Here is an 11,946-nt window from a genome sequence, read left to right on the forward strand (position 1 = left end):
GGGACATAGGAGAACCTGTACTGTAACAACATGTAACTCAGTTGTGCTCCAAATTTTCTGATCAAGAAGATTATGGAGCCACAGAGAAATGTGACAAATGATCTAAAGTGTGCCTGGGGAGAGTCACATGGAGAGAAAAAACATTCTCTCAGGCTTTCACAGAGAGCAAATTGGTCAAGCAATGGCCGTGACTCATCCTCATGGTTAAAAATGACAAAGGATCTACAAAGTACAGTACAGGGCTACAGAATAAATCCTGAGGGTACTTGACTGACCTTATCAGATATAAAAGCTACATTTCTTGTTATATAGGGCTTGCTTTATCTTGGTATTAACCATCCAGCAGAAAAGTATAAAAACGAGGTATATAAAGTAAAGCCATATTAATACGATAAGCTGTTGAAGGATCAAGTCAATAACTTCTGAGCATAATCCACTAATATTATAGACTGCTAGACAGTGTTGGATTGTTTAGCTTAATTCAAACACCTGTAGTATTTAGACGCCAGTAGAATATCCACTTTGACAGGACAAAAAGAAAATTTTTTAAAAAAAGGTATACAAAGGAAAGATCATTTTGTATTTATATATACAAAACAGGATAGATATACATACTTTCACTTAATTCAATGAGTAGAAAGAGGTGTACTAACCGTGGACAGAATATACTGTCTGCTTCTTGTACTATGGATAACCACTAAGAAGATAACAATGTACAATGTATTGATTATCGAAACTGTCCTATTAATCAGCTTTGAAATAATAAATAAAATTTCCCCCAATGGTTAAAAAAAAAATATATATATATATGAAAATGTATAAAACCCATCCTGAAAGTGCTGGGGGTTATAGATAAGTAGCACTTAGGGCCTTGAGTATGACTCCCAACACAACGTAATATTTTAAAATGCAAAGAACAAATACTATAGCCAGAACTTAAAAGAATGTCACACAATCCTTTCCCTAGCCTTCCTTTATTACAACAATGTAAACAATTTCAGTCAATTTGAAATTTTAATGTATTTCCATATCCTAAATATTCTGTAGAAGTCCCAGGATGCAAAAACTACATCAATTCGCTATGATCCCAGCACCCTAAAGAGCACTAGCATACAGAATGTTATGTTTATCCTGAGAAATTAGTACCACTATCGATTACTTGGCCCAGTCTTTGTTTACACAGACAACTATGTTACTAAAAATGGCAACCTTTAAGTGGGAAAAGGAATAATTGAAGCACACTTAATGACAATGGAAGAGATATTTTAGACAATGGACTAAAAGACTACCCTCAAAAGTCCCACCTGCTACTCCACATCCAGCCAAGTTATCTTGAAGAAGTCTTTTGTCTTTGTGAAACAAAAATCTAAGACAAGTAGCTACTTCAGTTTCAAGAATACTACAACTGGAGCAGGTGAGAGAGCTCAGCAGACAAAAGCACTTAGTGCTTTGACAAGTGCAGGGACCAGAGTTTGATCCAGGTCCCGCATGCTGCACTGGCCACGCCATGGGGGTGCGCTGTCCAGTGACAGAGTCCGGACATGGTGGCACGTGCCTGTAATCCCAGGGTTGGGGAGGCTGAAAACAGGAGGATCACTAGGAGTCCGAGCTGCTGTAGTGAGATCCTGTACCAAATATATAAATGAAAAGAAAAAAAAAAATAGAATCCTAATGATTCGATGAGAAAAAAAAAAAAGAATCAACTTGGAACTTGAGAAATCATTTCCTTACCTGTATGGAAGAAAAACAATACTTAAAACTGTTTTATTCATACATCCTGTGCTGAGGAACAATGTCACAGCTCCAACTTTGTTTTGTTAAAGAAGTAGGAAGACAGTATTGTTCAAACCATCAAAGCCTATTTCTTCTGAGATATGCCTATGGCAGGTTAATCTTCATACAACTAAAATGCAATCTGAGAATCACTAGCAGACCCTTAATCTTGATACGCATACATCATTTAAAAGGATGACTCACCTTTTTTTCAATTTATCACCTTAGATGAATTTGATGGCAGACATAAGTAGATGAGTACCAAATTCATGGCCTATTTTACAAATAGATGAATCCTGCCTGTTTGGCAGCTGTTTACAACAGGGTGAAAAATGACAGGGTCAGAAATAACAACTACTTCCACAAATATTTTTGATCCAAATAACTTTTAATAATCATCTGCCAAATACTGGGCATTACCTAAGATCATCTATTACAAGCTTCATTTTACTTGTAACCTAATAATGCCTTCCGAGTCCTTAAAGGAAACTGAGTTAGTGACTTACAAAAGACTGAATTATGTCACTGTACGTTAACCTTTTTATTAATAAAATCTGAAATTAGGCACACTAATACAGCAGTTTTCAGAGATACATGGCCAAAATATCAAAGAGTTAAAATAAACTCGTTGGTGAAAATAAGGCAGTTTAAAGCCTTATAGAGCTGTTCTTTTCATCGAATGTCCTTCAGAGATCATTGCTTTATGAAGTTCAATCCAATCTCAGACCTTTTAGGTCTATTAACTCAGCACACAACTATGGCAATTTAGTCACATACCTCCCTCTAGAATGATCTAGCACAGTGTTGCTAACATTTCTTCCAAAATAGTAAGGCAGACTAAGAAATTTTGCCAAATCAATTTTTAAAAAATACTAATGCAAGACAACCAGAGACAGGCAAGGGCAGCAGACACACTTCCTGAGAGCTGAAGATGACAGTGAACGTATACTCAAGGTCAGTCACCACTGATAATCTAAGTCAACATGACATGCTGGCCTGGATCAATGAACGTCTGCAGTTAAATCTGACAAAGACTGAACAACTGTGCTCAGGGGCTGCCTATTGTCAGTTTATAGACAAGCTCTTCCCTGGCTCCACTGCCTTGAAGAAAATGAAATTCCAACCTAAACTAGAACATGAATATATCCAGAACTTCAAAATACTACAAGCAAGCTTTAAAGAATGGGTATTGACAAAATAATTCCTGTGAATAAATTAGTAAGAAAGTTTCAGGACAATTCTGAATTTGTTCAGTGGTTCAAGAAATTTTTGGATGCCAACTACAACAGAAGAGAGTATGATCCCGTAGCTACCAGACAAAGTCACGAAACTGCAGTGGCTCCTTCTCTTGTTGCTCCAGCTCTGAATAAACCAAAGAAACCTGTCGGCTCAAGCAGTGCAGCTCCACAGAGACCCATTTCAACCCAGAGAACTACTTCAACTCCTAAGGCTGGCCCAGGTGTGGTGCAAAGAATCCTGGTGTGGGCAATGGGGATTAGGAGGCCACTGAACCGATGCAGCGCATCAGTGTACTGCAACTTACTGTTGGAGACTTGCAGAAAGAGATTTCTACTTTGGAAAGCCAAGAAACATTGAACTGATGTGCCAGGAGAATGAGGGGGAAAACAATCCTGCATTGCAGAGGACTGTAGACATTCTCTATGCCACAGACGAAGGCTTTGTGATACCTGATGAAGGGGGACCCACACCAGCAGAACAAAATGAAATTCTCTCCAAATCATGTGCTTAACTGTGAAATATTCCCTTTTATTATTCTTAGAGGATTCACTGGCTTTTCAAAAGCAAAAAGTACCTTTCTAAAAGTGCACTTTGCATAAGTTTCACTCCTTTTCCACTAAATTTGAGTTAAGAACTTTTACCTTGTTAGCAGAAAAGTAGGTAACATGTAGGTGGTTCATCTGGGGAACACAGAGGCTGACTGTGGGGTTTACTGTGCAGATGCTGGTCATGACTGCTGGAGGTGTTTTTCTGCAATGCACTGAGATGCCAACCTCAGTAGAGAAATGTAAAGACTGAACTGAATTTTTACCTAATGTGAAATCTTGGCAGAGAATGTGTTAATAAATAAATAAATGCCTTAAGAGCATTTTTTTTTTTTTTTAAATACCAGTCAGCTCTACTATTCAGTAGTTGTAAAGCATAAAAACAATCCATGCCATCACTTCCTGGCCTTGTGACTAAGATCATGTATTGAATCTACAATAGTTAAGTCCTTATCTGACATTACTTATAGTTTGCCAAGTCACATAAAGAACCTGAGCATTTCCTCAGTTTGATTCCATCGACGACTGAGAATTCCACAAGGTTTTGAAGGTGTCAACTGTTCATCCTCAACTGCCTCTGAGTTTTTCAGCCTATGTTTGGAGGTGGCTGATATCCTCCAACTTTATTTTGCACTTTTCTCCCAGCTATCTCTCAACCACAGCAGACTTCTCTCTCCCAACTACTGTTAAACAGGTTTACTTTTCAACACCTAAAATAAATTTCCTGCTTACTCTACATCTATAAAAATACTTCTTTTTCAAGGTCTTTAGTAAGAGAAATTATCATATTCTGGGAGAAAGTACCCAAAAGTGTGTCGGTCATCTTATGAATGTATATGGTATTCTAAAATGTCTTAGATTTTCTCTTTTTCCAACCCTCTGAAGAGTGTGATTTGGATACATCTGTTCACAAAAAAGGAGCCCAAGTGCTTGCTGCCAGTTAAAAAAAAAAAAGTATGACTTCAATTTTACCATTAAATAAAATACCAAACAACATTAGCAATCTACCAGACCACTGAATCTTGTTGAAAATTGAAAAAATTTCTAATTAAGTCACCATCTCTAAATTAATCGGTTTAAAATAAATGTTAATAAATTAACGATCAATATAAGCCAGAGCTATAAATTAGTACTATTTCCTGTTAATGCTGTTACAAAAATTTCATTTATCACTGACTTACAGAAAATAGTCATTTATACTATGGAGACTTCAAAGACTGAATAGCTTGATAAGATCTACTGGGGAGGGGCTGGGGAGATGGCTCAGTGGAATAAGCACTTTCCTGGCAAGCGCAAGGGCCTGAGTTCAATCCCCAGTTCCGCCAAAAAACCAAAAAATCTACCAGGGAAATCTGCTTCAGAAAATCTGAACTACTATATGCAGGACAATATGTAAGGCACTCGAAATGCCAAATGTATTAGATTACACTGTTAAAAGAGCTGGGTGTGGTGGCACACGCCTTTAGTCCCAGCACTTCAGAGGCTGAGACAGGACTGCCATGAGTTCAAGGGTGTGTAGTGAATTCAAAGCCAGCCTGAAGTATGTATCAAGACCCTGCCCCTCCCCCAAAAAATTGTATAGCAGTTACTTTGTGTGTTATTCAGTATAACATTTATCACTAAATAATTCCTGTGGCCTACAAGTTAATAATTTTAAACCATAACCCCACTTTGTAACTTTCACCATAACTCACTGGGTTTCTCACTACCACCATTTTGATGAACAGAAATGCATGTCAAGCTATCTTTTAGGCTGCTATATTCCTCATTCCCACAAAGTGCCTTTCCTACTATACTACTGTATCTCTATTATCCAAGCAGAACGTTTAAGGATAATGGCTTACCCACAGTAGGCAGTTGATAAAGGCCTCTGGAATTGGAGATACAAAGCTTGACACAATATATGGATAGTAGAAAGTGAGTCTTAGTATTTGAATAAAAGCAAAACTTTGATTTAGTACCTTAATGTATAAGTCACCCAAATAATGGAAAACATATCATTTATTAAATCAAAACGAACAGTATGCTTTTCTTGCAATATGCTAAGTTTAGACTTTCTAGTTGCATTTTCCTCTATTTCTAGCCTCATTACTCTATTGCTCCTGTGACTAATAAGTTAATAGTCCTTCAGATCTTCATGCCTTATCAGACCTGCCCTTAAGGCATCCTGAGCCAGAAAAAAAAAAAAAAAAAAAAAATTAATAGTCCTTAACTGAAATAGATTTTAATTTTAGGTCCCAAGTTTCAAATGTATCAATTCCACTGAGCCATGACATAGAGAACACCTAAGACAACCAAGCTTTTAACTTATTTTTGTTAAGATTCTACCAAAACCATGGAAATTTATAATAAAGGTACTAAAAGGCACATTAATGCACAAAGGACGAACATTTATATAGTATTGAATTAGCAGCAGAGTTGTAGAAATTTTCACCGAAGCTTAAAAATCTTAACATTAAGTGAAATAAACCTTTGAGACATAGAAGTTTAAGTACTCCATGGTGTCTCTTTTATGAGAAACTCAACATACAAATAAAGAGCAAAAGACAAATAATAGGAAACAGGAGATCTTTCTCAGATGGGAAAGGGAAAATAAAGAGTTGGAGGGAACCAGGAGTGATGAGAAAGGAAAGGAAGCCCCAAGTTAAAATGTGTTATGTACATGTACAAATTCCCCTTAATAAGTGTAATCACTATAAACTATCAAATATACTACTAATAAAGAATTTTCCTAGACCTCCAGGAGATCTAAAACGAAGTATTTACTCAGAGGATTTGCTGTGAAAATTACAAGTAACAGCTCTGTTCTTGGCCAGCCTTATAAACCAAGCAATTCTACACTGAAATATAATCTAAAACAAGGATTCCATTCCAAGTGGAATGTTTCAACTCAGAGTGAGCACTGTAGCTAACGTTTTGTGCTCTCTGACCTAAGCTGAGTGTCTGGGTGACTACAGAAAAAAAAAAAAAAAAAAAAAAGATTAGAGAGTAAATGTCATGGGAGTTAAAATTGGACTACTGGACATTACTACTAGATCAGCCCAGTGAGAAGAGGAACAACATTCTTTACAATACTAAAAATAAGCTTTTATGATACAATCTTAGTAACTTTGTGAAAACTGGGCACATCTTTAGTGTAATCTGGAAGGAATTTTCTATTTATATAGGTATATTCTCTAGATTTCTCCACAGAAATTATGTAAACATTTAAGAACACAACAGCCTATTTCTCCTAGACTTCACGCTATTTTTGAAGTTGTTTGTGGAACTATTTACAAGAACAGTTATTTTGATTCATTTAAGTAGCTTTGAAAACAAAGCAAAAAAAAAGGAATCAAGAAACTAGAACAAGCCATCTTCTCAATCAGAAAATGGTAATTCAGAAAAAAATGACTACCTGTAGTACTTGTTGAGCATTAGTGTTTTAAATGTTAAGGTGTGAAAACACGGTTAACTTTTTCAAAAAGTAGAAACTGTCACCTATTTTAAATCAAGACTAATGAAAGCACTAATTACAATGGAGAAAACTAGTAAAATACTTATTACAACAAATAAATCAGGGGAAAAGCTAGGTTATAGTCTTTTAACTCAGAAACTGTAATACAATCCACCATGGCATTTCTACTTTATAAGTTAAGGCCCAGACAATTCAAAGACTTTATCTGAGATTATACAAATATACTTTGTCTTTTAATAAAGAATGTTGAGACTCTTAATTTCCCGGGTTCATGCTGCATAACAATAAATCTCTGCTACAGATTTTAATTATCTTGGAACTTCTAAAAATTTGTAACAGAAGCTAAAGTTGATGAATAGTTAACAATTCACTAACAGGATTGGTGTAAAACAACACAAGTACTGCTTCTATAGTAAGTATTACAGCACTCTCTTCTCTAAAAGCAGGCAAAAGAGATATCGAAAAATATTTAGAAAGGGTCAGGGATTTTGCTTCTCTAAGTCTATAGGAAAGTTTTTCACCATTTTCATTTTTGTTTTATTTCTACTTCTCAACAGGGTCTCTTTATGTAGCCCTGGCGGACCTCCAATTTGAGGCAATCCATCCTCCTGCCATAGCCACCTGAGTGCTGGCACAAGTGTGCACCACCACACCTGGCACCTCATGTTTTCATATCAGAAGATAGGATATCTGTATCTGAAGCACATTTTTCAAGTTTATTCATTTATTACCCAATCATGAGGGGGGGGAAAGCATTTTTATTACAATACCAATACTGAAGCAGAAGAGGAAATCCCAACTGTTTACTGATGCTGTTTTGCACCAAATGATCTCTGAAAGAAATGAAAGTACAGAACAATATACTCTAAACTATCTGTGTAAAGTAATGAAACTGTATTTCTCTGTGTCTAGAAAATTATAAGGGGGCCAGGGAGATGGCTCAGTAGAATAAGTGCTTGCCTGGCAAGTGCAGGGGCCTGAGTTCAAACCCTGGTTCTGCAAAAAAAAAAGAAAATTGTAAGGACAAAAAATATATTCCTAATAATATAATGATGCAACATTGAGACAAGTTAAAAAGAGCAGACAGCCTCTCTCACTAGTCTTTGGCACTATCTGAATAATCTCTTTCTGTACTGCAGGACACTGACCCCACAGCCTCACTCATGCAGTGGGAAAAAGCGCTCCACCAAGGAGGTACATGCCCGAAATAATTTTTTATAATATTCATGAAATACTTTTTTAAGTTAAAAAAAAAAAAAGAAAAAGATCTTCAATATTGGCAATGTTACTGCTTCTCTAAAACACACATTTTGTCCTTTATTCGCTATATCCAAAGAATATTTACATAGATATTAATAAAATTAAAATATTTAGATTCACTCTAAATAAAAATGCATGTTTATTCCCAAAGCTGTATAGTAACAACATAGAAAAATCATTTCAATGTTCTTGAAATTCTAGATACAGGTATTCTACTCTGTGCTTTATGAACAATGGCATTCCTCACTATTTTGGGGGCTTATTTTCTTAAAAAAGATTGAAATAATTCATTTTACCTTTAGATAAATAACTGATAAAATTTCTATTTTCGTAAGTAGTTTTCTAGCATACACATGATAGACTGCAGTAAATCCCACTTCAACAGAAATCCTATAAAATAAACATCAAGTACAATTATACTGTTTAAAAAAAACATTAGAAAAGGTAATTCAATTTTAATTTATTTTCATCACTTTTTCTTCATGATCCAGATATTTTAAAATGCAAAAAATTAACTTTCCATGATATGTCAGGGACCGGCACAAAAAAAAAAAATTTCAGACGGCAAATGAGACATACAAATGAAAATATCAAATGGAGATCCAGTTATCAAAATGAAAGCACTCAACATATTAAAAGTTCACAATTATTTGTACAGAGCACATTAAAAAAGTCAGTTTGCTAACCAACTGTTGTGAATTTTAAAGAACTATTGCAGAGATCTGAAGAAAATAGATTTTATTAGTTAACTTATAAAGAGATCAAAGAGCCTGAAACAAGTATTAAAAAGAAATTTGTGCCTTTATTAGAATGGTGTTAGGCTTTATATATACCAATTTTGATAATCAAATCTTTTTTTTTTTTTTTAAATAAGAAATGATACTACAGAACTGCAATACTGGTCCAACAGTCTTGTCTTTACTTTCCATTTAAAGCAAGAAACATATGCGAGCACTAGCAGCCATCATTTGATCCAAGACACTAGCTTCTTAGTTCCAAAAGCACTTGCAAAGAAAACCAGTGGTGGGGATAAGGAGGAGAGGGAAATGGAAGCAATTCATACCACAATAACTGGAATCCCCTAAGTGTGGATGCCAGGTCTCATGAGGCTGTTATTTAAATTTATCCTTTACTTGGTCACTTTTGTTTCCTCAAATACTTTTCTTTGACCTTTTATCCTCAAAGTATAAAAAGTATGAAATATAAACAAGCTCTTGCACTGCACACTTAGAAGTGTACAATTCAAGCATTATAGAGCTATCTACATACTGATAAATCCCATCAAATCTTGGATAATTCATTAATATACAAAATATCAGGGCACAGAAAGAACTAAAACCCACTTCTTTTTATTACACATAAGATTCAAATATTCAATTTAAAGAAAAAATCATTTTGGCTCTCTTTTACATCTCCATGTTGATATGCTTATTAAAATACTCCTGTATGATCATGTTTGCTCTTACTATTTCATGTCAGGTTTAAAACATCAAAATGCCAGCCATCCAGACAAAACAGAATATCAGAAAGATTATCTCTTCTCCACCTCCCTAACCCCAACAGCCTGATTTTACGACATGACTCCAAACACTGGATTGTGACGACAAATGCTAGGTCCAATTTCTTCATAATCCTTTTTGGTGTGGCATACTTGGTAGAACTCAGGCTGAAAATAAAAATACACATTTTTAAAAAGATCAAAAAGCTACCATCTTTCAATATAATACTTTAAAACAGGTTTTTAAAGTGAGTTAACTCTGCAAAGCTTATTAATCTAGCTACACTACTTGAACAAAGCTTAGCAATCCTATAAACAATGACTTAATGATTAATAAACCTGTATCAAAACTGAAAAGAGATATTTAACTCAGATGCCATCCTCCCAGTGCCTGTTCCTGATTGGGTTCTGAAATTCTGAGGAAAGAAAAGTTGACTCTCAAATGCCTACTCTGTTCTGCTGAGGCTTTCCCATACTGCATGAACCAAAAATATATAAAGAAGCTTCATTAATCTAAGATACAGATGAGATAGTGCCAGCCATGGTGCAAATATCAAAGCATCACCCTGTCTTTGTCACTAGAGATAATGATAAACTACCCCACAGTCTTTGCCACAGCATTATCAAAAGACGAAACCACAAACTCAAGTAGCTCTATGGAACAGCTCCAGATGACTACAAACTTAAGAGTATAAACCTTATCTCCCATTTATAGTTTTAAATCCAAAGTTGTACAATTATTCAACAACTAAGATAAAAGCTCCTTCATTTTCATATTCCATGTATTACTAGGGCAAAGCACTATTATTAGGCTAATGATATTAGGGCAACTTTTAAAGGAGCTTTTAAGGATGTTCTGATTTGGGGTCAGCTTTTTTTTTTGTATTTTAGGGAAGGGCCTACAGGGTGTTCAGAGTCTCACTACTAGATCAGACTTGTAGTGATCTGCCTGTTTACAGCCTCCCAAGAGCTAGGATTACAGGTGTGCCACTACGCCCAGTCTCTATCCCCATCTCAGTGTGCCCTAGGGCTGGGGCTGGCATGGCAGGCCCAGGGATTGAATCCCAGGTCCCTGTGCATGCTGGCAGGCACTTTAATCCACTGAGCTATTTGGCTGGCCCATGGGTCAGTATTCTTAAAACATTCTCTTTATTCAATTGAGAACATCATACTTTTTGGGCAGTAAAACAGAGTATTTGCCTTAATGATTACAATATTTATTTGCAAAGGAAAAACAACTATCTTCTGATACTGTATTACACAGGCTTAACAGCATTTTCCTAAAACATACACTTTAAAACAGTATAAAATGCTCAATCTAAAATAATGTCCACACAAATAAATAAAGACAATAAAATAATGTCCAAGCGAGCCGGGGATTTAGCTTAGCAGTATAAGCAACTGCCTGATAAGTGCAAGGTCCCAAGTTCAATCCCCAGTACTGGGAAGGGAAATTTGTACAGAAATTTTCTGTACAAAAACAATGTCTAGTAAGCTTTAAATTAACACTAAATTAAAATTACTTCCAGTTTTGAAAATACTATGCACCTGCTATCAATTCATAAAATTTCCCATGCTGTGTTTAGAATAACTTAAAAGATTTTGTTCTATACATATCATTGGATCGTCCTAAGAATAAACATAAAAATTTACAAGCAAGACTTTATTGCACTCACCGTGGAAGCCAGCATTGATCCTCCAAACCAAACTGCATATCGCTGCATATGGTGTGTGATAACTTGTACATCAATTGGTTTTGGCTATAAAGTAACACAGTCATTTCAACAGTAAATACAAGTAACAATTTCTGTATCATTTAACTTTAAATCTGCACATTCAAGAAACACTAAATTCAAGTGACATAAACTAGAAACAACTAAGATTCCTTATTAATAGATGAGGGGTATCAGAAACACTGAGGAAGAGATAGAGATAAAAATAAAAGAGGATCGAATGAACAAGGGAAATAACAGTATACTTTTTCTATAGTTGTTTCCAATAAGAAATTATGTACTTAATAAAAACCAAAAAAAAAGATACTGCAGTTCCTAACATAAATGATAAATGTTTAACAAGGGAATGCTAATTACTGTTACACGTTTCATTAAAGTATCAAATTATCACTTTGTCTCATTATTATGTACAATTATGTCAATTAAAATTGAATTTTAAAA

General features: G+C 35.2%; 1 protein-coding gene and 1 pseudogene across 1 annotated transcript in view; one reads left to right on the plus strand and one right to left on the minus strand.

Annotated features, from left to right (window-relative positions):
• The first annotated feature begins 2,704 nt into the window (after positions 1 to 2,704).
• Positions 2,705 to 3,523, plus strand: LOC101564260 (annotated as a pseudogene).
• A 5,195-nt stretch (positions 3,524 to 8,718) lies between these two features.
• The window catches only part of Actr3 (ARP3 actin related protein 3 homolog), a 63,212-nt gene continuing 59,984 nt past the window's right edge, over positions 8,719 to 11,946 (minus strand). Inside the window, exons 11-12 of the mRNA XM_004626369.2 lie at positions 11,449 to 11,532; positions 8,719 to 9,940 (exon numbers count right to left, since the gene is read on the minus strand). Of these exons, the coding sequence (XP_004626426.2) occupies positions 9,845 to 9,940; positions 11,449 to 11,532 (180 nt within the window). The 3' untranslated portion in view covers positions 8,719 to 9,844. The remainder of the gene's footprint in view (positions 9,941 to 11,448; positions 11,533 to 11,946) is intronic.

This window comes from Octodon degus, unplaced genomic scaffold (genome assembly GCF_000260255.1).
Source record: "Octodon degus isolate 3935 unplaced genomic scaffold, OctDeg1.0 scaffold00014, whole genome shotgun sequence".
NCBI lineage: Eukaryota > Metazoa > Chordata > Mammalia > Rodentia > Octodontidae > Octodon > Octodon degus.